General features: G+C 49.5%; 2 protein-coding genes and 1 long non-coding RNA gene across 10 annotated transcripts in view; 1 reads left to right on the top strand and 2 right to left on the bottom strand.

Moving 5' to 3' along the window:
• LOC109578838 (uncharacterized) lies at nt 1-26,356 on the top strand. Of its 2 annotated transcripts, none has more exons than XR_011564118.1 (3): nt 1-177; nt 16,899-19,175; nt 24,304-26,356. It is a non-coding gene; the product is annotated as an uncharacterized lncRNA (long non-coding RNA). The 2 variants fall into 2 exon arrangements; XR_002183746.2 differs by lacking the exon at nt 24,304-26,356 and having other exon boundaries at nt 6-177; nt 16,899-18,857; nt 19,007-19,716.
• PVRIG (PVR related immunoglobulin domain containing) lies at nt 6,828-8,545 on the bottom strand. Its single transcript, XM_070780169.1, has 5 exons — nt 8,368-8,545; nt 7,929-8,282; nt 7,720-7,843; nt 7,561-7,621; nt 6,828-7,459 (listed from the first exon to the last, which is right to left on the bottom strand). Exons 1-5 carry the CDS (start codon nt 8,426-8,428, stop codon nt 7,127-7,129), a joined length of 933 nt encoding a protein of 310 aa, XP_070636270.1. The 5' UTR covers nt 8,429-8,545; the 3' UTR covers nt 6,828-7,126.
• Nucleotides 19,844-26,528, bottom strand: part of STAG3 (STAG3 cohesin complex component) — a 32,485-nt gene continuing 25,800 nt past the window's right edge. For all 7 annotated transcript variants that reach the window (XM_070780163.1, XM_019988382.2, XM_070780162.1 and 4 more), the window contains 6 exons: nt 26,351-26,508; nt 22,265-22,439; nt 21,913-22,014; nt 21,528-21,606; nt 20,437-20,496; nt 19,844-20,226 (listed from right to left, as the gene is read on the bottom strand). In XM_070780163.1, the coding sequence (XP_070636264.1) occupies nt 20,218-20,226; nt 20,437-20,496; nt 21,528-21,606; nt 21,913-22,014; nt 22,265-22,439; nt 26,351-26,508 (583 nt within the window). In that variant the 3' untranslated portion in view covers nt 19,844-20,217. The remainder of the gene's footprint in view (nt 20,227-20,436; nt 20,497-21,527; nt 21,607-21,912; nt 22,015-22,264; nt 22,440-26,350; nt 26,509-26,528) is intronic.

A 26,528-nucleotide genomic window follows, 5' to 3' on the forward strand; every position in this document is an offset into this window, starting at 1 on the left:
TAGTTTCTTCCCCATTGGCTGATTTTCTTTAGTGGTGCGGTTGTATTCCTTTCTAGTTTTTGTGTGTCTGTTGTAGATTTTTGTGTATCTGCCTCTCTACTGGGACTCTGTGTGAGATTTTGCACTTGCCCTTTAAGAATGGAGTCTGTTTCCTACAGCCTTCATGCTCTCCTGAACGTAAGTCCACTGGTTTTCAAAGCCAGCTGTTCGGGGGGACTCATCTTCCCAGTGTAGGACCTCTGGGACTGGGGAGCCTGATGTGGGGCTTGGACCTCTCACTCCCTGGGGAGGACCTCTAGGATTGTGGTATTCCCTCCATAGGTGGGTTGTAAACCTGGGGTGTGGGTCCTGACTGCACTGCATGTCTGCCCCTCCTAGCCATCTGTGTGGTTCCTTCTTTGTCTTTAGTTGTGGGGAATCTTTTCTGCTCATTTTCAGGTCATTCTCATAGATAGTGGCTCTGTAGGTAATTTTAATTTTGGTGTATTCATGGGTGGAGGTGAGTTCAGGGTCTTCCTTCTCCACCATCTTGGTCACCTCTCTCCTGTATAGTTTATTTTAAAAAATTTTTATTGTGATAATTTCAGATGTATAGCAAAGTGAGTGATTCAATTATATGTGTAAATAAATACCTATATTCTTCTTTTACAGTCTCTTCCATCAGAGATTAGTCTAAGATGTTTCACATAGTTCCCTGTGTTACACAGCAGGTTCTTGTTGATTATCTGTTTTATATATATAATGTGTATCTGTTAACCCCAAACTCCTAATGTATCTTTCTCTACCCTTCCCCTGTGGTAACCATAAGCTTATCTTCTGAGTCTGTTTTATAAATGAGTCCATTTATATCATTTTTTTTGATTCCACATACAAGCAGTATCGTATGATATTTGTCTTTCTCTGTTTGACTTCACATAGTGTGATAATCTCTAGGTCTATCAAGGTTGCTGCAAATGGCATTATTTCATTCTTTTTATGGCTGAGTAATATTCCATTGTATACATGTATGCATCTTTATCCATTCGTCGTTGATGGGCATTTACTTCGGTTGCCTCCGTGTCTTGGCTATTGTGAATAGTGTTGCAGTGAACACGGGTGCACGTGTCTTTAAAAGCGTGGTTTTCTCCAGATGTATGCCCAGGAGTAGGATTGAAGGATCATATGGTAGCTCTATTTTTAGTTTTTTAAGGAAGCTTCATAATGTTCTCGAATTTACACTCCCACCAACAGTGTAGGAGGGTTCTTTTTCTCCACATCCTTTCCAGCATTTATTATTTGTAGACTCTTTGCTGTTCTATACTTTCTTCTCAACCATCTTGGCCACCTCCCTCCTGCACACTTTAAATTACCTCTGGATTACTTATAATACCTTACACAATATAAATGTTATGTAAAGAGTTGCGAACATGTGGCTAATTCAACTTTTGCTTTGTGGAAATTTCTGAAAAATTTTTGCTAAATACCTTTGATCCACAGTTAGTTGAATCTGCAGATGTGGAGGGCTGACTGTAAATATACACGTGCGGGGGTCTATTTAAGACTATTCTGTTCCATTAATCTACATCTATTCTTCCCCCAATACTCCTCACTGGCTTGATTACTTTAGCTTTACATAAGTTTTGAATTCAATAATATGAGTCTCCAACTTCGTTTTTTTCAGAATTGTTTTACTTTTCCAAATAAAGATATAATTGCCATATGATATAGGAATTTTACTTCTATATTTCCAAATACATTTTAAGTTTTAAAATCAGCTGGGCAGTTTCTACAATGCAGCCTGCTGGAGTATCAATTCAGAATGCTTTGACTCTGTAGATACATTGCATGCTATGCTCAGTCACTTCAGTCGTGTCCGACTCTGTGCGACCCCATGGACAGCAGCCCACCAGGCTCCTCTGTCCACGGGACTCTCCAGGCAAGAACACTGGAGTGGGTTGCCATTTCCTGCTCTGGTAGATACATTAGGTAGAAATAATCTTTAAACAATGAGTCTTCTGATCTATAAACATAGTATATCTTACCATTTACTTAGAACTTTTATTTCTTTCCAATATTTTGCATATAATTCTTGTCCCTTCCAAAGATGCTGCCTGGGCTGTTAGGAGGCACTGACATCGCTGCACGTCATTCGAGCTCAGGCATCTCAGCTCTCTCAACTCAAGCGTTTATTGGCCCCTTATCGCCCTTTCCCTGGGATGTGCTGCTGTTAGTCTTCCATCTCAGTGAATGGCATCTCCCCCTACCTAGTTGTTCAAGCTGGAAAACTGGGCTTTACCCATAACACCATCCTGATCCCTTTCCACAGCCGGGAACAACCCTCTGCTTCCAAAAAACATTTTTAATCCATCCACTTCTTTCCATCTACTTTTCACCATCCTTGACTCAGACACTCCATCTCCTGCCTGGATTATGAGGTAGCTTCCTAACTGTTCTCTATTCTCCCTCTCATGCAAGTGTTCTCTACCCAGCACCAGAATGATATTTGTATAATGTAACTCTGATCATCTCACTGTTCTGCTTAAAACCCAGCAAGAGTGACTCCTGCCCTAACAATAAAATCCAGATCCCTTTTTTGGGCTTTGCTTACTGCTCTCTTTTTCGCCTTGTTTCCTGACCTTCCTTGGGCCATGCTAGTGCCAAGCTCTTCTTAACCATGGCGCCTTTGTACATACTTTTTCCTGCCTGGAACGATCTCGCCACAATCTTTGCATAGAGAACTACCACTCATGTTCAGGTTTAATTTTAATTTGGGGGGCAGGTGCTGCACCGTGTGACATGTGGGATTCTAGTTCCCTAACCAAGGATCGGGCTTCCCTGGTGGCTCAGAGGGTAAAGCATCTGCCTGATGTGGAAGACCCAGGTTCGATCCCTGGGTCGGGAAGATCCCCTGGAGAAGGGCATGGCAACCCACTCCAGTATTCTTGCCTGGAGAATCCCATGGACAGAGGAGCCTGGTGGGCTATAGTCCATGGGGTCGAAAAGAGTCGGGCACAACTGAGCAACTACACTTACTTACACTTAACCAGGGATCGAACCTGTGCCCTCTTCCTGGGAATTGTGGAGTCCCAACCAGGGACCAGGGAAGTCCCTCAGGTTTTATTTTAAATGTCATCTTGCAAAGGAAAATGACTATGAGATACCACCTTAATGCCTGTCAGAATGACTGTCACCAAAAGGACGGAAAATAGCAAATGTTGGCAAGGATGTGGAGAGAAGGGAACACTTGGGCACTGTTGGTAGGAATGTAAATTGGTGCAACCACTGTGCAAACCAGTATGGAGGATCCTCAAAAAATTAAAGATATAATTGCCATATGCCCTCAATCTTTCCCAGCATCAGGGTCTTTTCAAATGAGTCAGCTCTTCGCATCAGGTGGCCAAAGTATTGGAGTTTCAGCCTCAACATCAGTCCTTCCAATGAACACCCAGGACTGATCTCCTTTAGGATGGACTGGTTGGATATCCTTGCAGTCCAAGGGACTCTCAAGAGTCTTCTCCAACACCACAGTTCAAAGTATCAATTAGTACACCTGGAATTACCATAATATTGTTCCTCAACTGCATTTCAACTTTTCCCTTAAAAATGACTCATGTGGTAAGTTTTGTATATTTTGCTACAAGAAAAAAAATTGGGGAAAAAAGGTCATCCCAGAGGAGCCCTACTCCTCCTCCTCAGAGCACCCTAATCTTTTGTAATGTCTGTTTATTTTATCCAAATAGCTTTCTGACCCATTTCATGGATGCTGAAATGAAGCTGTTGAGGGGTCACTAATGGAAATTCCAGACGTCATGCCCACCCTCAGCAGGGTTTGAGTGGAACCTGAGGTTGGAGGGCCTTCCCACCCCTGGCTTTGCCAGCAGACATAGTGTCCTGTGCTTTCGGGCATCCCCGTGTTGGGGATGGGGCACAGCCTGTGCTTTCTCTCTGGAGAGTCGCTCCCCGGGGGCCTGGGAGAGGCCCAGAGACCAGCAGGGAGGCCAGAGGCTCCCCTGGCTCCGCAACTCTGGCCCCTTCCAGCCCCCGGCTCATCCAGGCCAGCCCTTCTCTCTGGAGGTGCTGGGGCTGGCTAAGCCCTCAGACACCACATCTGATTTCTGCTCCCTAGGTCCCAGACCCTTCCCTTCCTTTGCTAAGGTCAACCCCAGGTGGTGGGCTCCTGGACTGGACTGGGGGTGAGGCCACGACGTTGCCCAGCCCCTACAGCTAACCAGCAAGGGTGTGAGGCTCCCCGGACCCACAGGAAGCCCGAGGTCACACCAGCAGGTGGTGGTGATGCCCAGGGTCCAGTGCTCAGTCTGGGCGGGCAGCAGCACTGGCACTGGCAGCCGAGAGTCGGAAGCCTAGAAAAGCCGTGGGCTCCCCAGAGGGAGGGTGGGAGCTGCGGCCCACCGGGACAGGTGGCAGACCGGGTGGGGAGGAGGGCTCCTGAGCGCTGGGGACTGGGGGTGGTCTCAGGGCGGGGCCGCAGGGCGAGCCCGAGGGTGGGTGGGGGCTGAACTGCAGAAGGGGAGCTTGTGGGTCGCCGAGGGGGGAGCAGGTTGGGGTGCGTCTTCAGGGGCCCCCTGGCCTCGCTGCGGTGGGATGGGAGAGGGAGGAGGAGCAGGTGGCCGGGGGTGGCAGGCAGTCACGGGGAGGAAGGGTCCCCAGGGCTGTCTGAGGGTTGGGCTGGGGTCGCAGGCTCTGGGGCGGGCTCCTGGGCCAGGTGAGGGGGGCGGGGATGCGGGGCTGGTTAGAGAGGATGGGGGTCCCGGATGGGGGCTGGGCCCACAGCTCTGTCGCGCCTTGAGTTCGTTCTTCGCTCCCGCTGGCTGGGCGGGCGGCTTCTGCGGACGGGCCTCCGGACCGCCTCGCGGGGCCGCACAGTCGTGTCGGTGGCGCCACCTGGTGGCCCCCGCACGCCCGGCCGGCGTCTCCGCCGCGGTCTCTTTCTGCCACTCTCCGAGCCCAGCGGCGAGCGTCTCCCCTCCTTCCCACTAAGAACGCCTCTGCCTCCCAGCTGTGGGACCTGGGGCTCTGGCTCCACATCTCTTAAGTGGGCTGTTAAACACCCCGAGTGGCAGGTGTTTTCAAAGTAGTAAATAGGATGCTCCGGGCGGAGTTGCTTAGTGCCTGGGCCTGGTTCACCATCTCCTCATGCCCCTCGGGCCTTACCTCCCTCCCGTGAGGCGCAAAGTGAGCCTCTTGGAGTTGAAGTGAGCCCCCCGGGGTCTCCCAGGCGGGGCGCGGCGCCTGGGATCAGAACCCAAGCCTTATGCCGCCGGATCGGCTGAGGGCATGTCCCTGATGCCCAGGGGAAGTTCTGGGGCTGGCTAAGTCCTGTCGCTTGGCGCCAGTCCTCGCCCCTTTGGGCCTCAGGGACCCCAACTGTTGAACGAAGGCTGGGTTTTGAGGGGACTGTGCGCAGCCACACCTCGGCTCTCAGCCGGGCCCCTCACCACCCCTGGCTCTGACTTGGGGCCGGCTAGGAACAGGCCCGTGGCGGAAGGCCGGCTCAGGCCGCGGGTGGCGGGCTCTCCCGACTCTGATGGGCCGGTGGCCTGGCTGGGGGCCCAGGAGCCCTCAGAGCGGTCCCCTCCTCCCATGAACAGTCTCTTCTAGGCAAGTGAACCTTCCTTCAAGGCCTTCCCTCAGCCCCACTGCCCACCCCTCTGTCCTTGGTCTTGACGTGGTCCCACGGCTGCCCGGCCCCAGGCTATTCCCTTGCTTACATCTCTATCTTGGTTTACCATCAGGGCCCTCCTCAGCACCCCCACCTCTTTCCCATGAGCCCCCAATCCTACATGGACCACTGAGCTGACAAGCCAGTGCTGAGGGCTCCTCAGAGGATGCCAATGACCCTCAACCACCCCCTCGCCCTATCTGGTTCACCCTCTCCCCTGTGTGGTGTAGAGCTGCTGGCTGGTGGGGCTCCCATGGGTTCATTGAACAATGCCTGCAGGAGTAAGTGAGGTTTCTGGAAGATTCTGTGGTTGGGCGTAGTCTCTGAGCAGACCCTCCCTGAGCCAGGCAGAGGAGGCAGTTCCTGGGATAGAGGTGGCACTCCTGGGGTTTCCCACAGGCAGGACCCAGGAAGGGGCCAAGAGCAGCAGGTGCCCCCGCCTGGCTGGGTGCTGTCCGAGCCCGGCTCCAGGCCCATTCTGCGGCCCCCACCCCACCACCCAGAATCCTTCACGGCCCGTGGGTCCTTGCAGTTACAGGGTTCTCACCATGTCTCCTGTGGCAAAGGTGTGAGGAGGCCCGGGCCCAGCTGAGGGTCGCTGGGCCTGTTTACAGGAGGAAAACTGCTCCCGGGGGGTGGGGGGCGATCGTGGGTTCAGGCCGGGTCTGAGCGGCCTCTGCCTGCCCCCACCACCCTTCAAGGTGGCCAGTGGGGAGCAATCCTGGTGCCCAGGTAACAGAGAGGAGCCGGAGGAAGCCGGTGTGGGCAGAGCTGAGGTGGGTCCCCTGCCTCCGAATGTCAGCTCTGGAGGGAGGGCATCAGGGCCCCACCCCCAGGCCATCTCGGGGAGCCCCTGACCTGGGCACTTTTCTGAGGTTGAAGCCCCAGAAGCCTTTGCTGCGGTCCCAGGACATAGTGGGATTTGCGGTTGGGCCACCAGACCCCCAACCTGTCTTTGCACCTGGCGTTCCTCAGCCAGACCTGCAGGGCCAGGACATCCCCACCCCCTACCTCCGCCAGGGGTGGGGCAGAGGACAGGTCCCCATGCTGACGCCCCCTCCCCTCCGGTCCTAACCTGGCCCCTCCCAGGGGTTGAAACGCCGCTAAGCTCTTACAAACCTGCCCCCCGCCCCCCACCGCCTGCACCCCCAAAGAAGAAAAGGCCAGGTCAGAGAAACCATTTTTGTTGACAGTTATCGCCCTCACCTGGGGAGCTGAGGACTTGAAAACAGGAAACCACCTGGGATGGGGTTTTGTCGCCTCACACATACACCCGGGTGCCCACGCTTGCACACGTGCTGCCCACATCCGCAGCCCGCGGGGTCTGTGTGGAGACGCTCGCTGGAAGCCTAAGGATAAAACAAGCTGTGCAAAGACTGTGGCCCCCAGAACGCGGACATCCAACAGAGGGGGGGGGGGTTCCCAGAGGCCCGGAGAGGAGAAAGGCAGAGTGACCCGGGGTCCCTCTCATCGCACTCCTGAAGGCCCCAAAGCGGCTTTGCGCCCCAGACGGTCCGGGAGCGAGATGTGGTCGGCGCCGGCGTGGAGCGGCCGCTTTTCTGTCTGAGCGTAGAGTCGGTTCTCCACCGAGACGAAGCTGCTGCGTGCGGAGGCCGGCGGGGGCGCCCAGGGGCCGGGGCTCTGGGGTCGGCGCGCGGCGTGGGTGAGGGGCGGCACCCACCCGGGCAGTGGCTGGGGTGGGGGGACCGGGTGCAGGGTTGCCGGGCTGAAGTAGTTGGAGGTCGTGGCGGCGGTGGCGTAGGGAACGTGGAAGGAGGTCAGGGAGGCTTGGCCGGCTGCCTGCAGGGATGATGGGGACGGAGGCCCGAGTGAGGCTCCATCTCCTGGCCCCCCAGCTGCAGTTCCCTCCGTTCCCCTCCGAAACCAGCCCCCATCCTCACACTGGTTCTCCCGTCTGTCTGGGGACTGCCGTGTCTCGGCGGCTGAAGCTTCATGACGGACCTGGGGGAGTGAGGATGGTCAGAGGCAAAGCGTGTGGCCGGCCTGGGATGGGGGGAGATGGGGGCGGTGGACTGGGCTCAGCGGGGGCTGCATCTCACCAGTGCCTCTGCCGACGCAGGAGGTAGAGAAGGTAGATGCAGCCAGAGAGGAGGACCCCCGAGACCCCCAGGATCCCGGCCAGGTCGGCCCGCAGCACGGAGGCTGGACTGGGAGCAGGGAGCTCTGTGCACAGAGAGACATACCAGTCAGGTGGCTGGCGTCCCAAGTCCCTCCCTGTCCCCCCAGCCCCCCTCCTCATCCGCCCCACCTTGGTCTGTGCTGGCGGACAGTTTCCCACAGGCCTCCTGGGAGCCCTCAGGGAAGGACGTGAACTTGCAGCAGAAGGTGGTGTTGGGACTGGAGTCCCTTGCTGCGGTGGGAGCCCTTTCCAAGGTGAGGGAGATGCTGGTACTGGTTTCCCAGCGGGCCCGGCAGGCAGCTGTCCAGTTCTTGGTGCCGAGTGTGGGGTGCAGCACAGCCAGCGTGGTCCCCCCAGCACTGTCGGGGCCCCCATAGCTCACAGTCACCAGGGAGATGGAGCCCGAGCCCAGGAATCCACAGCGGACGGTGAAGGAGGCCTCAGTGGCCTCCCTCTGAACCTGCAGCCACACCTCCGGAGTCCCTGCGGGAGAAGGTGCAGGGACGAGGTCCGGGCCTGGGTCTCCACCCGCACCCAGGGCCTCTGCTCCTCTGCGGCCCCCACTCACCAGTAGTGAGGCAGAGAGTCAGCAGCACCCAGAGCAGGCCCAGGGCCCGGGGCCTGTCCATGGCTCCCCTCTGGCCCGGGCTCCAGGGGGCTGTGGTCGTGGGGACAGCACTTGTATTTCCGGTGTCATCGCAGGAAGTTTTACGTATGAGGATGAGCGGTCCTGGGAGCAGCTGCTGGGTACTCTCAGCAAATCTGCCCCACTTCCTTCTCTGAATCTGGGGTCGAGAAACAACGCCCCCCAAGAAATTTAAAGTGATAGTGACAAGGTTTTCCCTGTTCCCACGCTGCGCTCCAGTGTGAGCGGGACGGTGGCTCAGGTTCCCAGCCCTGCCCTGCCTGTGCGTACCAGCCCTGGGGTGGGGGGCGGCTCTGAGGGGAGATATGCTGCAGGGGGACCTGAGACGATGTCCTTCCCTGGAGAGGGACAGACCCCCTGGTTTGTCTTTAGGAAGAAGGCTGAGACACACACAACCCCCCCAACCTCCCTGAAGGGAATGTGGCAGAACCTGGGGAGAGGAAGCGGAGCCTGCCAGGCACAGCTGGGCTGTGACCTGCCTGCAGAGCTCTGCTCCATCTGCACCTTCCTCCCCACAGCTGAGGGCAACTGGCTTCCAGCTGCTAAGGCCAAAGGCACAGTCATCTAAACTCTTCACTCATCTCAGCCCGTCAGGAAATTCTGAAGGCTTCCCATCCTGGCCACCTGGCCTCTCTTTAACCACCCCACCCCCACCTCTCGGGCTCAAGCTGTCTCTCCCCCTAAGAATCGCTCTAAATCGCTTTCCTGTGTACCTTCGTTTACAGACCACACACTGACCAGAGTGCTGCTGTCAGCAGTGACAAGTGCTCAGGATGCTTTGCGTCCTGTCTTGTCTTCCGCTGAACTTGCATCTGGGCTGAGAGTGGCTTGTTGAGCTTAGGGGATAGAGCAACGGGTCTGTGTGGAGGACTCCTGTCTGGGGTGTGGTGAGAACTCAGAGGGCAGTGCTGCCGAGGCCTGCCCTGGCCACATGCCCCTGATTCAGCATCTCTTCAGACTCCGTGGTGCCAGCCATCAGCCTGTCAGTCTCAAGTGAACCATCCACACCCAAGAGCCAGAATAAGCAGGGCCTCCGGGCCAGTCACTTCACGGCGCCCAGCCCAGGTGGCGTGCATTCTCTTACTCCTCGACCTTCTCTCAGGCTGGGTGCTGGTCTCCAAACCTGACTCAGACCTGCTCTCACCCGCCTTCTCCCCTCCTGTTCCCCTGAGGTGAGGGAGACCTGTGCAGAGCTCGGCCACTCCACGGAGGCCCAGCCCAGCGCGGGTGCCGAGCGCCAGGGCGCACGGGGCCACTGATTTCAGCCTCTCTAGCTGGGAGGACCCTTTTCTTCTCCCCGCTTTGCGAGGCCCAGGTCAGACCCCACCCACTCTAGGAAGCTGTCTCTCCAGAGTGCTTTTCCTTCATGGATAACCTCCCGCCCAGATGGCGGGCCCTGGTGGTGGCTCTTTTATTAACCTCCACACGGTCCAAGTACATAGAGGAGCTCAACACTGGGTGACCGGTGAATGAAAAGCCACGGCACAAAGTTAACTATTCAGCATTTTGGGTTTTTTTCAGTCTTGTAAGTCACGTCGTCCCAGTAAGTTCTCATCGTATGAGATTCAGACGCCAGTGTGGTGTTTGTTGTTGTGTTGGAAGAGCAGAAAACATTACTGTTCTCAGCCGCCCGCTCCCTTTCCCTCTGCATTTTAATCTTCAGTAAGGTTAAGAATGTCCATCTTCTATTGATTCTGGATTTTGTGTGTTGCTTAGGAGGGCCAAAGTATAACTTCATAGCTTTGTTTTTATGCTTAACTCTTATGAGGCTTTACGTTTGATCCATGAAGAATTTTGATTCGGAGCTGGTGTTATTTTACAATTTAGGATGCCAGCCAAGGTCTCCAAACCCCCGTTGAATAGTCACTTGCCATCTTTTGAAATTATTATTGGTAGTTGAGTTATAACATTAGTTTCAGGTATACAGCATAGTGATTTACATTTTTTATAGATTTTACTCCAGAGGGATGGTACGGGGAGGGAGGAGGGTTCAGGATGGGGAACACGTGTATACCTGTGGCGGATTCATGTTGATATATGGCAAAACGATACAATATTGTAAAGTTAAAAAAATAAAATAGTAAAAAAAATAATATTGTGAGCTAAAAAAATAAATAAAGTTACAAAACATTGGCTATATTCCCTGTGCTGTACAAACCTTGGAGCCTTATTTTTTAAATTGAGGTATAGTTTATGTACAATATTATATGTTTCAGGTGACAACATAGTGATTCACAATTTTAAAGGTTCTATTCCATTTATAATTATAAACTATCGGCTATATTCCCTGTATTACACACTAATATCATTCTGGCTTATTTAATTCATAGTAGTTTGTACCCCTTAATCACCCGCCCCTATCTTGCCCCTCTACCATCCCTCTCCCCACTGGTCACCACTAATTTTTTCTCCATGAGTGCTTTTTTGGTATATTCAGTAGTCTGTTGTATTTTTTAAATTCCATTTGTAAGTGATGTACAGTGTTTGACTTTCTCTGACTTATTTCACTAAGCATCAATACCCTCCAGATTCATCTATTGTGTTGCTGTCAACTTCCCCCTTTATGTCGGTTAATATTCAGTTCAGTTCAGTTCAGTCGCTCAGTCGTGTCTGACTCTTTGCAACCCCATGAATCACAGCACGCCAGGCCTCCCCGTCCATCACCAACTCCTGGAGTTCACTCAGACTCATGTCCATCGAGTCAGTGATGCCATCCAGCCATCTCATCCTCTGTCGTCCCCTTCTCCTCTTGCCCCCAATCCCTCCCAGCATCAGAGTCTTTTCCAATGAGTCAACTCTTCGCATGAGGTGGCCAAAGTACTGGAGTTTCAGCTTTAGCATCATTCCTTCCAAAGAAATCCTAGGGCTGATCTCCTTTAGAATGGACTGGTTGGATCTCCTTGCAGTCCAAGAGTCTTCTCCAACACCACAGTTCAAAAGCATCAATTCTTCGGCGCTCAGCCTTCTTCACAGTCCAACTCTCACACCCATACATGACCACTGGCAAAACCATAGCCTTGACTAGACGGACCTTAGTTGGCAAAGTAATGTCTCTGCTTTTGAATATGCTATCTAGGTTGGTCATAACTTTTCTTCCAAGGAGTAAGCGTCTTTTAATTTCATGGCTGCACTCACCATCTGCAGTGATTTTGGAGCCCAAAAAAATAAAGTCTGACACTGTTTCCACTGTTTCCCCATCTATTTGCCATAAAGTGATGGGACCAAATGCCATGATCTTTGTTTTCTGAATGTTGAGCTTTAAGCCCTTTTTCACTCTCCTCTTTCATCAAGAGGCTTAGTTTATGTATTGAGGTGTTCTATGTTGGGTGCATATATATCTTTAATTATTGTTCTTGGAGTGATCCCTTGATCGTTACATAATGTCCTCCTTTGTCTCCTATTCTCTTTGTTGTAAAGTTGGTTTTGTCTGATATTAAGTATTGGTGCCTCAGCTTTCTTTTGATTTCCATTTGCATGGATGCCTTTTTCCATCCCCTCTCTTGGTCTCTGTCTCTTCAGATTAGAAGTGAGTCTCTGGTAGGCAGCACCTATATGAGTCTTGTATCCATTTAGCCACTCTGTGTCTTTTGATTCAAACATTTAGTCTATTGACATTAAAGTAATTACTGATAGGTATGCACTTATTGCTGTTTTATTAACACATTACTGACTGGGGAATTTCTGCAGAAACTAACACCCATGGTGTTAATGTTGACTGGGGGATTTTTGCAGAAACTAACACCTGTGGCATTAATGTGTCTCCAGTCCAAGTGTTGTTTTCTGCTTGTTTTTGTAGTTCTTTTGTTCTTTTTTTGCCTTATTCCCTTGTGAACTGATGACTATCTTTAGTATTTGAATTTCTGTGTGTATGTGTTATAGATTTTTGGTTTGTTGTTACCATGAGGTTTACACATAGCAGTCTATATATATATATGTGATTAACTTGCTGATCTCTTGATTTCAAACACATTTTAATATCTTTTTGTTGTATATCTCTTAACTACTTATTATGAGTATAGATGATTTTTACTACTTTTGTCTTTTAATCTTACTAGTAGCTTTGTATGTGGCTAACTTCCTACTTTTCCTGTATATCTGCCTTTACTAATGAGGTTTTTCCTTTTGTAATATTCATGTTTCTAGTGTTACCTTTTTCTCGCTTGGGTAAATCCCTTTAAGGTTTCTTGGTTTGGTAGTGCTGAACTCTTCCAGCTTTTGCTTGTCTATAAAACTTTTGATCTCTCCATCAAATCTGAACAAAAACCTCGCCGGGTAAAGCATTCTTAGTTGTAGGTTTTCTCTTTTATCACCATTTCACGCATCTCCCTTCTGGCCCGCAAAACTTCTGAAAACTCAGCTGATAGCCTTACGAGAGTTCCCTTGTATGAATCTGGTTCCTTTTCCCTTACTGCTTTCAATATTCTCCAGTTTTGCCATTTTAATTACAGTGTATCCTGGTTGATCCTGTTTGGGACTCTGTGTTTCTTGAACCTGAATGTCTGTTGCTATCCCCAGATTATGGATGTTTTCAGCTCTTATGTCTTCAAATATGTTTCCTGCCCCTTTCTCTCTCTCTCCCCACCTTCTGGGACCTCTGTAACGTGCATGGTAGCGTGCTCAGTGTTCCCCTGGAGGTCTCTTAAAACTGTCCTCATTTTTTATTTTCTGTTCAGCTGTAGCAGTTTCCACTGCTGTCTTCCAGCTCACTGATCCATTCCTCTGTATCATTTAATCTGTTGATTTTTTTCTAGTGTATTTTTCTCTTTATTATTCAGTTCCAGTTTATATTTTCTAACTCTTCCTTAAAACTTCTAACTTCTTACTCTGTTTTTCTATTTTTCTCTGAAGTTCTTTTTTATGACCATTACCTTCAACTTTTTATCGAGTAGATTGACTGTCTCCACTTCACGTAGTTCTGCAACTTTGTCTTTTTCCTTCTTTTGTAACGTTTCTCTGTCACCTCACTCTGCTTAATTTGCTGTTTTTATTTCTATGTAGGGCCAGACTCTTTTTTATGAATGTATTGGAATTCCTGGGCTTCCCTGGTGGCTCAGACAGTAAACAATATGCCTGCACTGCAGGAGACCTGGGTTAGATCCCTAAGTTGGGAGGATCCCTTGGAGAAGGGAATAGCAACCCACTCCAGTATTTTTGCCTGGAGAAGTCCATGGACAGAGGAACCCGGTGGGCTACAGCCCATGGAGTCGCGGAGTTGGACATGACTTGAGTGACCAGCACACTATCTGTTAGATTGGTTACATTTCCTGGTCTTGGAGAAATGGCCTTTTGTAGGAGACGTCCTATGTATCCCAGCAGTGCACTCCCCTCTGGTCACCAGGGATACACGCTCTAGGGGTGGCCCTGTGTGGGTTATGGTGGCAGGCTAATCACTGTGGGCAGTCTGGTGAGCATAGCTGGCCCCTCGTTGGGCTGGCTTCTAGGCCCTGTCTTGTGCAAAGCCTACCAGCTTCTAGTTGGGGCCTGATCACAAGGCTGCTAGCTGACTGCAGAACCCCAGGGGTCCTGGGCCAGTGCTGGTTTACTGGTGAGCGGAGATGGGTCCTAGGGTCTCCGGTTACTGGGCCCTGTGGATCCTGACATTGGTGTCAGCCTGCTTGCTGGGTGGTGCTAAATCCCAAGTTCTCTGGCCAAGGGCCCAAGGTGTCCTAGAACTGGTGAGCAGGGCTCAGGGGGACGCCAGGGCTGTGCCTATCTGCCTGCTGATGGGTGGGCTGGGTCCCACTATGGCAGGCTATGGGGCTGCAATGGTCTGGAGCTAATATCTACCTGTTGGCAGGTGGGGCTAGGGCCTGCCAGCTCGCTACTAGCTGGACCCAGAGCCCAGGGGTATTGGGGCTGGTACTTGCCGACTGATGGGCGGAGTTGCATCCCAGAGTTGGAGTGTGAGGTGAAGTCGGGTCCTGCGCCCTTCAGTGGACAGTGACTGTGGGCTCTGGGGGTCTTAAGGCAGCCTGCCAGGTGCTGGGGGTGGGGTGCCCTGGACCCCCGTCCAGCCCACCAGTGGGCAGACACCAGTTCCAGGACCACAACCCTGCAGCTTGCTATGCCAGGACCCCATGAGCCCTGGCAGTTGCCTGGCCTGAGGCTCCCAGCGCTGGTGCCTGCAGGCTGTCGGGGGTGGGGGCAGTGGTGGGGCCAAGTCCCAAGGCTGATGAACTAGAGGGAGGAGTCCACGTGGAACTTGCCAGCGCCAGTGTCCTTGTGGTAGAACAAGCTCTTCTGCCAGCACTTATGTCCCCAAGGTGGATGCCGGTTGCCACCTGCCTCTCTGGGAGGCTCTCCGAGGTGGCTCTGCCTCAGACTCTTCCGCCCAGAGTCCCCCACCATGTGTCTGTATGTGCCCTTTAAGAGTGGAGTCCATTTCCCACAGCCCTCTGGCTCTCCCTCAAGCAAGCCCCATTAGCCTTCAAGGCCATTCTGCAGGCCCATCTTCCCAATGGCTTTGGCGCCTGATGTGGGCTGCCAATCCCACCCTCCATGGGGAGAACCTCTGCAACTATAATTACTTTTGTATTTGAGGGTTGCTTACTCTGGGTCGACTCTGTCCTAACTCTGCCCCTCTTATCCATTTTGGGGTTCCTTCTTTATATCTTTAGTTGTAGAAGATCTTTTCTGGTAGATTCTGATCTTTCTCATTAATTCTTCTGTAAATAGTGGTAATTTTGGTGTGCCCATGAGAAGAGGTAAACTGAGGGTCTTTCTACTCCATCTTGGCCAAGTCCCCTCAGTCTCTTGGTGTCCTAATTATTAATTCTCACAAAGGGGCCTACTTCTAGATTCTTTCCTAATCTATCCATTGATTTATTTGGTTATTCCAGTGTCAATATCACATGGTCCTAAGTAGAATGCTTTTATGTTCTGATGTATGTGAAGGTGCTCATCCTTTCTCAGAACTTTCTTGGCTATTCCTGAACAGTCTCCAGAATTTTGAGCTCTGGAGACACAAAGGTCATTAAAATCTTTTAAGTACAGTGAGCCATGTATTCACCACTGTTGGCCTTTGCCCTCTGGCCTGGAGGTACAGGTTAGATAACACAGGTCTGGTACTGGCCACCTCCTGCTCTGACACCTCTTGGTGAAAGCCCTGTGGCCACAGCCCTAGTCCTCCTGCAGAGCAAGCAGCACCTATGGTCAGTCTCTGGAAACCTCGAGGGTTTGAACTGGGGCTAGGATTTCCCAGGTCTTCATGATCAGGCAAAGCAGCGGGAAAGCTGCTGGAGTGTGACTGGAGGACCAGGTAAATGGCGCGGGGGCAGCACTCTGCCCACGACAGCCTCCAGACCTCTCAGTGGATCCTCATTTTGAGTTGGTAGAGACAGACTCATTTTTACATCTGTTTTAAATGTGTGTAATAGGCCACTTAAGTTCTTACATCAAAATAATGTAAAAGATTATATCTGAGTGTATACTATGTACTAAATTTGTAACTATGAAACTAACGTATGTGAATTGCTCACCACTACCTGAAGAGCAAATACTTTATCCAGCGTCACAAAGCTAGCAGTACACAGCGAACAGAAGTTGTAGCTCCCAAATTCACTCTACTAACCACTATGCTCAGCAGCTTGTCCCAGTGAAAAATTTAAGTGGAATTATAAAGTTTTCGTCACAAAAGCCACAGCATCTGCCACCTCAGCAGACAACCTGTGCTGAGTTCCTGCCTCAGGCACCCTCGCCATCCTGATGGGGGGGCCAACACACGATCCTGTTTTTCCGCTTCTACCACCCCACTCAGCCCATGACCGGGTCTAATCTACTCAAGTAAATGGACTGTCCTTTGGGTCTCCCCCAGCATTCTGAGCCCTGCCCTCTAGTTTCCTGAGGTTCCTGGGTTCATCTCTGGTGAGTTTGCTGGCTTTCCATTTCTCCCCTCCTGCCTGAGCACTCTTCAGGGCCTATTTCTCAGCAATCCCACTCAACACACAGGGTTTTCAGGGAATCTGTGCTAGAGAGTGAATTGCTTTGTGGCTTCTTCTCAGGATCCTGATGTTCCCTTCCTTTTCCCTGGGAAGGAACTACAGAGAAGGCCTTAAAATGTATTTATGAAAATACCACCCCATTCTCTCACGTCATCCAAGCACAAATTCTTTCATCCTGTAACCCCCAGGGTCAGTGCTGCCTGGAGTTCAAAGGACAAAGTGAAAATTTTAAATGTTTCTTAGCAGAAGGCTTTTCTCAACAAACTGGAAAAACCCTCTTCACTTTAGGAGAGAACACCAACTCCTCCAGGGCTTCCCTGGTGGCTCAGATAGTAAAGAATTTGCCCGCAGTTTAGGAGACCTGGGTTCGATCCCTGGGTTGGGAAGATCCCCTGGAGGGAGGGCATGGCAACCCACTCCAGTATTCTTGCCTGGAGAATCCCATGGACAGAGGAGCCTGTACAGTGGGGTCGCAAAGAGCCAGACATGACTAATACTTTACTTTTTTTTCAGCAACTCACCTTCTGACAGAGTTCATGGTTGCAAGGGAAGAAAAAGTCTTACTGAAAAATATTTAAAATGATTTAAGCAGTGATTCAGCAGCCAGGACAGGCACAGCAACGCCAGTCCCCTGCAAACATTCCTATCAACACGGGAAGGTTCAGCCGTGCAGAGGCCTCCACCTCTCCTGCCGGGACTGGCCTCAGCTGTGGTTCCATCCTGACCTGGGCCTGACTGACCGGAGCTGCTGCTTAGGAAGCCCCAGCCCTGCCTCTGCCAGCTCGGGGCTTACTGGCACAGAACCCTCCAGAGCTGCAGCTGTCAAGGGCGGTACCTGCAACTCAGGTGGTACAAAATACCCACTGGTGTCATGCAGGAAAAATGAAGATTTCTAAAGATAACTAATAAAAAGTTAAGTTCACTGTATTTTCAAGTGACCCTGGTGCCCTCACTTGGTTACACATGCCATGGTTCACGGCTAACAAGGTCAGTGTCATAAGGTCAGAGAAGTAAACTCAGCTTGCGTGACCAACTGCAACTTAACGTGCTGCAGGATGTAGTGGGTTTTTTGTCCCAAACAGTGTGTTTCTCCCTCTAAGAATGCTGTTATTTCAACTTGGAAATCACTTTCTCACCTGTTGACAAGTCTTCCAAATGAAGAATCTCAGTGCGTTCTGACTCATCAAATGCAGCCGAAGAAGCACTTGTTCCATTCGGATTTAAATGTTTGAAAGATAATCTTTTCAGTTAAGAAGTTCAGTTTATTTTGATAGTTTTAAACACACTTTTAACTAGAACTTCAGAAAATAAGCGGATTTTAAAAATGTTTCTCAAAATAGGGGCGGAGATAAGATGGTGAAGGACATGAGCTGACTTCCTCTCATAAAAACGCCAAAATCACAGTGAACTGCTGAACAACCACTGGCAAATGCCGGGACCTGCCGAGGAAAGATGCCCTGCGTCCAAAGGCCAAGTGACCGCAGGAGCCGGCAGGAGCGGCACAAGCACAACAATGTTCTCTCATGTTTCTCACTTTGCTCTCAGTATAATGTTTCTTTTAGAGCAAAAAAGGGGTTTTTGTACTGTTAACCAATAAAATATTTTAAAACATTCCCTCATAAATTCATCCATTACGTGTGAATGCATAGAAGAGATGGTAAATTTTCATTTAATATGTAAGTAATTTTTAAACTGACAAATATGCCCAAAGCATCTTATGACTAAGGTTCTGTTTCAGTTATTGATGCTACATAATGAACCCCCAAAGTGGTGTAAACACCATCGTTCAGTTATGCTCTTGGATTCTGTGGGTCAGGAACTCTGGAAAAGGTACTGGGAAGATGGCTCGTCTCTGTTCCCCGATGGCTGGGACCTTAACTAGAAGACTCAAAAGCTGAGCATTAGAATCACCTGATTCACATCTGAACCACGCCTGGCAGTTGGTGCTCAGTACAGGCCAGGACCTCGGCTAGGGCTGCTGGAGGGACACCTCCATGTGACCTCGCCACATGGCTGCTGGGGCACCAAGAGTGAGTGTCTCAAGAAACAGGATGTGGAAGCTGCCAGTTTCTTCAAGGTCTGGGCTCAGAAATTGGCCCAGCATCACCCCACCGTATCGTGTTTACCTAGCACTCACAGAACCCGTGTTCAAAGGCAAAGGACTTAGACCCAAAGTCTCAATATATGAGGAGTGGCAAAGACTTTGGGGATCATGGTGTAAAACACGCATAGATTCTAAGGTTGGGACTCAACCTCCTCCACTGGTCTGTCGGCTGCATAAAGATCTCCACATTTCCAGAGCTTCCGACTTTCTTTTGATCTCATGAAGTACCAGCTTAATGGGTATTTAAGTAACTTGGGATTCTTTCTCCTCCTAGACCCCTAGTGACCTCTGTCTTCACCTTGGTCTTCCCACTCTGCTCCCAGACCCACAGAAAAGGCTCCTCTCTGGAACTGCTCCACTGATTACAGGTGAAGGTGCCCGGGGCACTGGCACTCTGCCTCTCTAAAATGGGACCCACAAACCCAACTTCTAGCTTTTATCTGGAGGGAGGGAGGAGGAGGAAGAAATGAGTTTGGTTGAGTGACCTCATCACAGGAAACCATGCATCCTTCTGCAGAAACCACTAGACCGGCTGGGCAGCCTGGGACACCACACAGCGAGAACTTGAGATTACAGCAGATGCCCAGGACAGGGAAGAACTGAAGTTGTATCTAAAAGGAGAGGCTGAAGAGTTCCTTAAACCACACAAGGAAGCAGTCACAGCAGAAAGGTGACAACAGTTTCAGGTATTTGATTACTTGTTAGAGGGAACAGAGAACAGTGTTTCAAGAAGCAAAATGAGAACAAGTCAGTTTCAAGAAGTCCAGTAGCCAGAGGCTATTCTATGGAGTCTGGGTGTGAGATGACGGCAGCACTGACAGGAAAGAGATCAGAGAAATTTTGGAGAATGACTTGCCAGGGCTTGGTGAGGAACTAGCTGGGGAATGAAAGGACGAGGAGAGGGCGGTGGTGAAGGTTTGGGGTTGGACATTCAGAATATCTTCTGAGTTTCTTCCCAACTCTCAGATACTGAGATTCTGTAATGAAGTTCAAGTTACAACAGCTGTCTCTGGGATGAGAGCGTGAAATTATCCCTAGAAAGCAGCACATGGGTGAAGCCTGCCAAGACACGGGAACTGGCCTGGTCTCAGTGGAGGCACGTGGTCCGCCCTTCGGGACGCTTCCCCTACCTTCCCTCTTCGACCTAAACTCGTTCCACCAGACAAACTATTCGGGGGCAGCCAGTATCCCATTGACTAAGCAACACATCCCCGAGAGCCAGTGCACAAAGCACCTGCCGGGGGTGGGGGCAATGCCAGCACCTGTACATGGGACCACAGGGCTGGGCAGAGCTGCTTAAGGCTCCAGCAAAGAACCTGACCTCCCATCAGTTTAACAGTCTCAAGCCACATCCTGCAACTGACTCATACGTGTTTATTGAGCTAAATCAATAGGGCACAAAAGCAGCTCAGAAACTTTCCTACAATACAGAAAAAATTATGGGCTCCTTATTTTCAACACAGGTGTGCGGTGCCCCTCTCCACAACTGAGGTGATGCCCCCCCCAACTCCAAACAGCAGAAAATAGGCACTCTGCTCAAACAGAGGGATGGAGCCCCAAGGACAGGGGCTTCTGACTGCCCCAGCCTAGCATCGTCAGAGAAGGCCAGGGAGCAAGGCACAGCCCAGCTCTTCCCCCTCAGAGACCAGGGGTGGGGAAGCAACGATTCCTTTCATTCCATCTTCTGCTGGGTCATGTCGTGGAGATGGGGAAGGACCTAGGGTTACATCAGAAATCCTGTAATGAGAAAGATTAAAGTAAAATACAGAGACCTAACAATGGACCAGGGGTCAAAGAGATGACTGCAGTGTCCTCCAGGTGACACTCTCCTCCTCTTCCCGTACCGCCCCTCCCCCAGGACACGCTAAAGCCCCAGGTGACTGAGACGGCAGCCCGGGGCTGAGGCCTCTTAACCTGCCTTCTGCAGTCTGTTCTGGGGACACTCACCTCAGTGTTCAGCTCTGTAGAATCTAAAAGGTCCAGCCTGTGCTCACTGGAGGAGGAGGACTAGAGAGAACGGGGTCAAATGTCAGAACAGTCCTCCCCACTCCCATCACCTGCAGACAACAGAGGGCCCCTTCCCTCTCACGTGGCAAATTTGAGGCCGAGTGGGTCCCTGAAGCAGCCAGGAAGGGCAGAGGAGCAAAGTGAGAGTCATCAGGGCAGTGCCCCCTCTCCTGGCCTGCCGACGGAGACCTCCATTTGCTCAGCGCTGGAACCAGAGGTCGGGTCTTCCTGGGGGAACTTTAGCACTAAACACCTAACAGAGGTCCTGCTGTCTAGGCTCTGGGTGAACATTTTGTCTGGTTTTGCCTTCAAGCACAAGACCCCCCAAGCCCCACCCCGCTCCGCTGTGCCCGTTTCTCCTCAAAGAGCAGAGGAGGGAGCGAACAGCCGCAGAAACACAATACTCTTCTGTTTATACGGTTCCTTTTCTCTGTATCTTGCGTAAAAGGTCCATTTTAAAGATGAGGCCGAGAGGGGTTATGGAGTTAACTTGATAAAGTAGGGGAACCTAGGACTCCTATGAGACATCTCATTTGAATTCAATGTGTTTCCTACTGAACTGGCAGCATTTCCTCCTGTGGAAGCAGGCAGGCAAGGGCAGAGGAGTGAGTGGAGGAGGGGCTCGGGCAGCCCTCTCAGGAGAGGAGGTCAATTGAGCCTGCGCTGGGACAGGAGAGACTTGCTGCCAGGCTCTAAGCACTGGGTAACTGCCCATCTCTCTCTAGCTTGAGGGCTCTCTTTAGTTCTGGGGCAATTAACAAACAAAATACTTACATGGGGATTGGGAATGGGAGTGTGGTTCCAGTCCTTTTTGGTACTTTACTTTTTTAAGAGGATAGGGGAGAAAAATTTTAAGTCCAAGCAAAGTGAATAGAAACTTACAAACCGTTACTCTTTTATGACTCTTTGAAAATGTCTGGGGCAGCTTCCAGGGACAAGGCATCATCAAGACAAAGGAGAATCACTCTAGGTTCTTTCCCTTGCATCTGCTTCCAGTTCTAAAGGGAGAAGGGACTGTTGGGTCCACTCACCTTGCCTGAACCTTGCCAATCTTCACTCAAGTCGTCGTGAATTTCTAATTCTTCCTCATCCTCTTCCATCAAGCTGAGCCTGGAAGCAGTGGCCAAGAGTAGAGGTTTTCAAGGACCCAAGAGTTTCTTGGCACCCCAGGGGAATGGGGAAGCGGGGGCAGGGCAGTAAGCAGACCAGGGGTCCAGATTCGCACCCCTGCTCCCATCAGAGCAGCTCTACTTCCATCCGTTTTATACACTAGGGCTCCACATTACACTGGAAGGAAGTGCTGTGTGGTTAAAAACAGTCTAGAAAGCACCAGCACAGCAGCACTGATCAGGGAGAATCCCCTCATAATGGGGGACAGACTTGAAGTGAAGACAGAAGATGATAAGAAAAGCTCACCGGGTCAGCTGCTTGCCCAGACCAGGATCTGAAGGGTTGAGCGGAGTCTGGAAATGCTGTGGACTCAAGGACCTTGACCTTGGGTTGCCTAAAAGGTACAGGCTGTTGGGAATGAAGTTGGATCAGTGACAAGGGATAAAAATGTAGGGTAAAAAGAGGAGGTAAAGTGGCCAGCATTAAAGCCAGCAGAAAGTTCAGAATGGAGGGAAAAAGAGAAAATGAAAAGCTGAAAAAAGGGGAAAGGACCTGAGAAGAACCAAGAATGAGGGGATCCTGTGGCAGGGAACAACACAACAGAAATGGGGAGACACCAGACTGGGAAATCAGAGCCAGGTTTCCCCGGGGGACGCACCCTTGGGGAAATGCCAGTTCTGAGCTGCCGCCTTCTTCCATCTCCTCTGATGCCCCAAGGGGCTGCCCACTCTTCACAGCTGTGGAGGTGAGCATAGGTGTGGCTGGGATGCTGTTCGGCTGTAGGCTTTCCTCCTGGGATGCAGAGATGTCTTCTCTGTGCTGCCTGGAGGGCCCTGCAAAGCAGCAGAGGCACATGCTTACTGGCGACCAGGTACCACCAGACACTTCAGTTTTTCAAGATCTGCTCAGTCAGGATTTGGTAACAAAAAGTTAAATAAGAAGGCAATAAAAAAAAAAGGCAGTGGAAAATCTAGATGGTCTCATTACGACATGACTAAAACTGAGCACAGCCCTACGTACTAAAAAGTAGGGTTTATAGAATTGTATCAAGGGCTTGTCCAGGAGAAATTCATACATAGCTTAGAAAACAAGATGGAAAGAGACATACGTTCCACAGATAAACGTAATATACAAATGTGAGAGAAGGCTGGAGTCGCTGAGACTGAGAGGTCTCAGTTAATCAATGGAGAAATCTGAGATTCCATTCATTCAAGGTTTCTGTAGTGAGAAAAAGTTTAGAATGGCCTGAAATGAGGCAGGAAGCATGAGAGTTAAGGAGAAACAGGAAAGTGAAAGACTGGGTTTTCTAAAAGCCAGAAAAAAAATGAAATGACCGTAATGTCAGCATAGTTCTAATACGAAGGGTAAGAGGAAAACCTGGGGCTCAAAATATTAAGGACTGTCTATAAGAGATTGAGGAAGACAAAGGAGAAAGAAGCCAAAATGTTAAAAAAAAAAAACCCAGGTAAAGCTATTTTAAAACATAAGTCAAATTGATATTAGTATTTATCAACTGGAAACACTCATACACCCATTGTCTCCCTCCCCACAGCCTTGTTTGCACTCTGAAACCAGTAACTGGAGAGTGAGCTGCTTCTGGTGTAAGCATTAGAACATTCCCTAAACAGGGAAGAGCCACACCTGTGAGCTTGTCTTCCCAGAGAATAAACCTGAGCCCCCAGGTGACTCCTAATCTTCCAGCCTATTTAACTGGTGTCATGTCCAAGGATTCAGCCCTAGGACCTCTCCCCATCTCCATCCTCAGTGGCTTTCTTAGCCCTTCAGGTTCATGACTTTAAGTACCAACTCGAACATCTATCTCAAGCTTCTCCCTCCCCCCACCCTACACTCCAGACTCCTGTCTCCAGCATCTCCACCTGTAACATACCAAAGTCCCGGTCTCACTTCTTACAGACTTCCCCATCTCAGCTGCTATCAACTCCAGTCTTCCAAGTGTCAGGCCAAAACCCATGGAGTCATCCGCAACTCCTCTCTCTCTCATATTTTACTTTCTCTCTTATTATGAGGCCCTATTAGTGACAGCTTGGAAGTATGTCCAGAGTCTGGTCACTTCTCACATCTGCCTCTCCCCACTTCACCCGCTCCCGCCTGTCTGGGCCCCTATAGCAGCCTCCTCAGCAGTTCTTTGCCTTCAAGCCCTGCCTCTCCGTCAGCCAGTTCTACACACAGCACCCAGGAACCCCTTAAAATGTGAGGCGGATCCTGTCACTCCTCTGCTCAAATCCCTCAGTGTTTACCCATTTCACTCTGAGTAGAAGCCAGAGTTTTTATTCTGACTTATGCTTGGGACCCTGACAACCTCTTTGGTCCTGTATCCTACACAATCTCCACTCAGCAATACTGGCCTTCTTAGCTATTCCTTGAACAAGCCAGAGACACCCTGCCATGGCCTCTGGACCACTCGCACCCGCCTGTCTGCTGTTCCCTTAGCTGCCCCTTTTTTAAGGTTTTGGCTGTGTTGTATGTGGGATCTTAGTTCTTCGACCAGGGATTGAACCCACAGCCCCTGCATTGAAAGCACAGAGCCTTAACCACTGGACCTCCAGGTTAAGTCCTCATCTGCTATTCTGATATACACCAGGCACCCCCTCTTTCTCCAGTTTTTGCCCTGCATTCATACTCTCTATGGCTTTCCCTGATCACTTTTTGTAAGACTTTCCCCACCCTCTTCCACAGCACATCGCTATCTGACACTATTCCAAAGAAAGCTCACTCCTGCATTCCAAGCACAACTGAAGGCAAGGAGCTCAGTAAGTATGATGAACAATGGAACCAATTTTTTCAGTTTTATCCTAACTTTACAAACCCTCTGTTTTAGGCAAACCAATCTATGTATTCATGTGCTTTGGCAAACACTGACCTGTTTTGCTTGTGCTGTTCTGCTTGTCCGTGGTACTTATTCTTCTTCTGTTCAGCTTATATAAATCTTACCCATTTCTCAAGATCTAGCTTAAATACCATCTTCTTGATAAAGCCTTCATAAGATCAACGGAACATAAAAGGATACCTTTCTTCTCTGAATTCTGTAGCAGTCATCTGTCCAACCCCGGGGAAGTTATCACTTACTGGTGACTTCACAGCTCAGATTTTCTATAAATGTATTTTCTTTCTTTTCTATTAGATGGTAAGCTGCTTGAGAATCTATCATGGCCTCTAAAACACCTAATACAGTATCTTGCATATGGTAGGTCCTTAACAAGTATTACTTTACTGGTTAAAAGCAGAGTTTCCTGGTGGTATGAAAGATAACTTTAGGTGGCATACAGAAGACCTTAAAAATAATTCACACCACACACAAAAATTAACTCAAAATGGATCATAGACCTAAATGTATTAGCTAAAATTAGAGAACTCTCAGAAGAAAACACAGGAATAGATTTTTGTGACTTTAGATGAGGAAAGTTTAAGATATGACATCAAAAGCACAAACAACAAAAAAACAGGTAAGGTGAATTTCATCAAAATTAAGAACTTTTGTATTTCAAGGACACCATCAAGAAAATGAAAAGACAACAAAAAATGGGAGGAAATTTTTTCTGTATATCTGGTAAGAGACAACTCAACAATAAAAAGACAACCCTATTTTTAAATGAGCAAAGAATTTGAATAGATATTTCTCTAAAGAAGATATACAAATAGCAAATAAGCATGTGCAAAGATGCTCAACAGTATTAGTACTTAAAGAAATACAAATTTAAGCTATAATAGATGAGATACCAATTTAGTCACTAAGAGATGGATAAAATAAAAGATAGACAATAACAAGTTTGAACGTGTAGAGAAACTGGGGCCCTTGTCAACTGCCGTAGGAACTGCACAACAATGCAGGCACTTTGGAAACTAGTTTGGTAGTTCCTCATAAAGTTACACATAGTCACCATACAATACAGCAATTTCATTCCTACATGTATCTAAAGAGAAGTGAAATCCTACATCCATGTGAAAACTTACACATGAATGTTCACAGGAGCATCAGGTGTTAACAGTCAGAAAGTTGAAACAATCTAAATGTCAAGTAACTGATGAATGGATAAAATGACATATCCATACAAATGGATTATTCAGCCATGAAAAGTTATGAGGTACTGACAGATGCTAAGAATGGATGAGCCCTAAAAACATGCTCATTAAAAGAAGACACAGGCCACAGACTATGATTCCAGTTACATAAAATGTCTAAAATAAGCAAATCCGGAGACAAGAAATAGGTCAGTCTACTACCTAGACCTGGGGGATGCGGTGTGACTACTAGTATTTTAAAATGTACACCAGAAAACTAACTTACACCTCAAGTTTGTGATTTCTGGGGTATTATCACAAAACGAGACTATATTTTTTAAAAATCACTTTAAAGAAAAAACATATGTAAATGTGACAGGTATGATCTGAAGACTATAAAAATCATGAAGACCGTATAAAATTTTTAAAAATTGCAAAATAATATGTCAACAAGAGGCATCATAAATGTACAGATTCTTTAGTTCAATCTTTGGTTTTATCATTAGTTTCTATTTAATTTTTCATAGAAGTTGGCTATTTTTACTTGGCTAGATAAACCTTGGAAGAAAATGAGTAGCCTTAATGATAGTAGGGGCTACATGAATATTTATTTGACCAAATGCAAGACTCTGAAAGGGGCAAAGGCCACATGCTGCTTCCCTAAGCAGTGGCTATCAAGGCAGTAGCGCTGAGCACCCCGATACCCACACTCATTGCACTTTACCTTCAACTCGCCTCTTCTTGGAGCGGGGGTAGCCCTGAGGGCTGACCTCGGCCGTGTTCTCTCCGGGGCTGAGGGAGTGGCAGTAGGTGGTGACTGGACCCCAGGGACGACCAGGTGCCTGGGAGACACGCTGCAGACACTTTTCCAGGTAGGACAGTCTGAGAGAGAGGCGGGATGG

Source organism: Bos indicus, chromosome 25 (assembly GCF_029378745.1).
Source record: "Bos indicus isolate NIAB-ARS_2022 breed Sahiwal x Tharparkar chromosome 25, NIAB-ARS_B.indTharparkar_mat_pri_1.0, whole genome shotgun sequence".
NCBI lineage: Eukaryota > Metazoa > Chordata > Mammalia > Artiodactyla > Bovidae > Bos > Bos indicus.

Coding starts and splice junctions, on each gene's coding strand:
- PVRIG (XM_070780169.1), bottom strand. CDS start 8,428: ATGGACAGGCCCCGGGCCCTGGGCCTGCTCTGGGTGCTGCTGACTCTC. Junction 7,844..7,928: donor GTCCGCCAGCACAGACCAAG/GTGGGGCGGATG, acceptor CTCTGTGCACAG/AGCTCCCTGCTCCCAGTCCA. Junction 7,460..7,560: donor AGACAGACGGGAGAACCAGT/GTGAGGATGGGG, acceptor TCATCCCTGCAG/GCAGCCGGCCAAGCCTCCCT.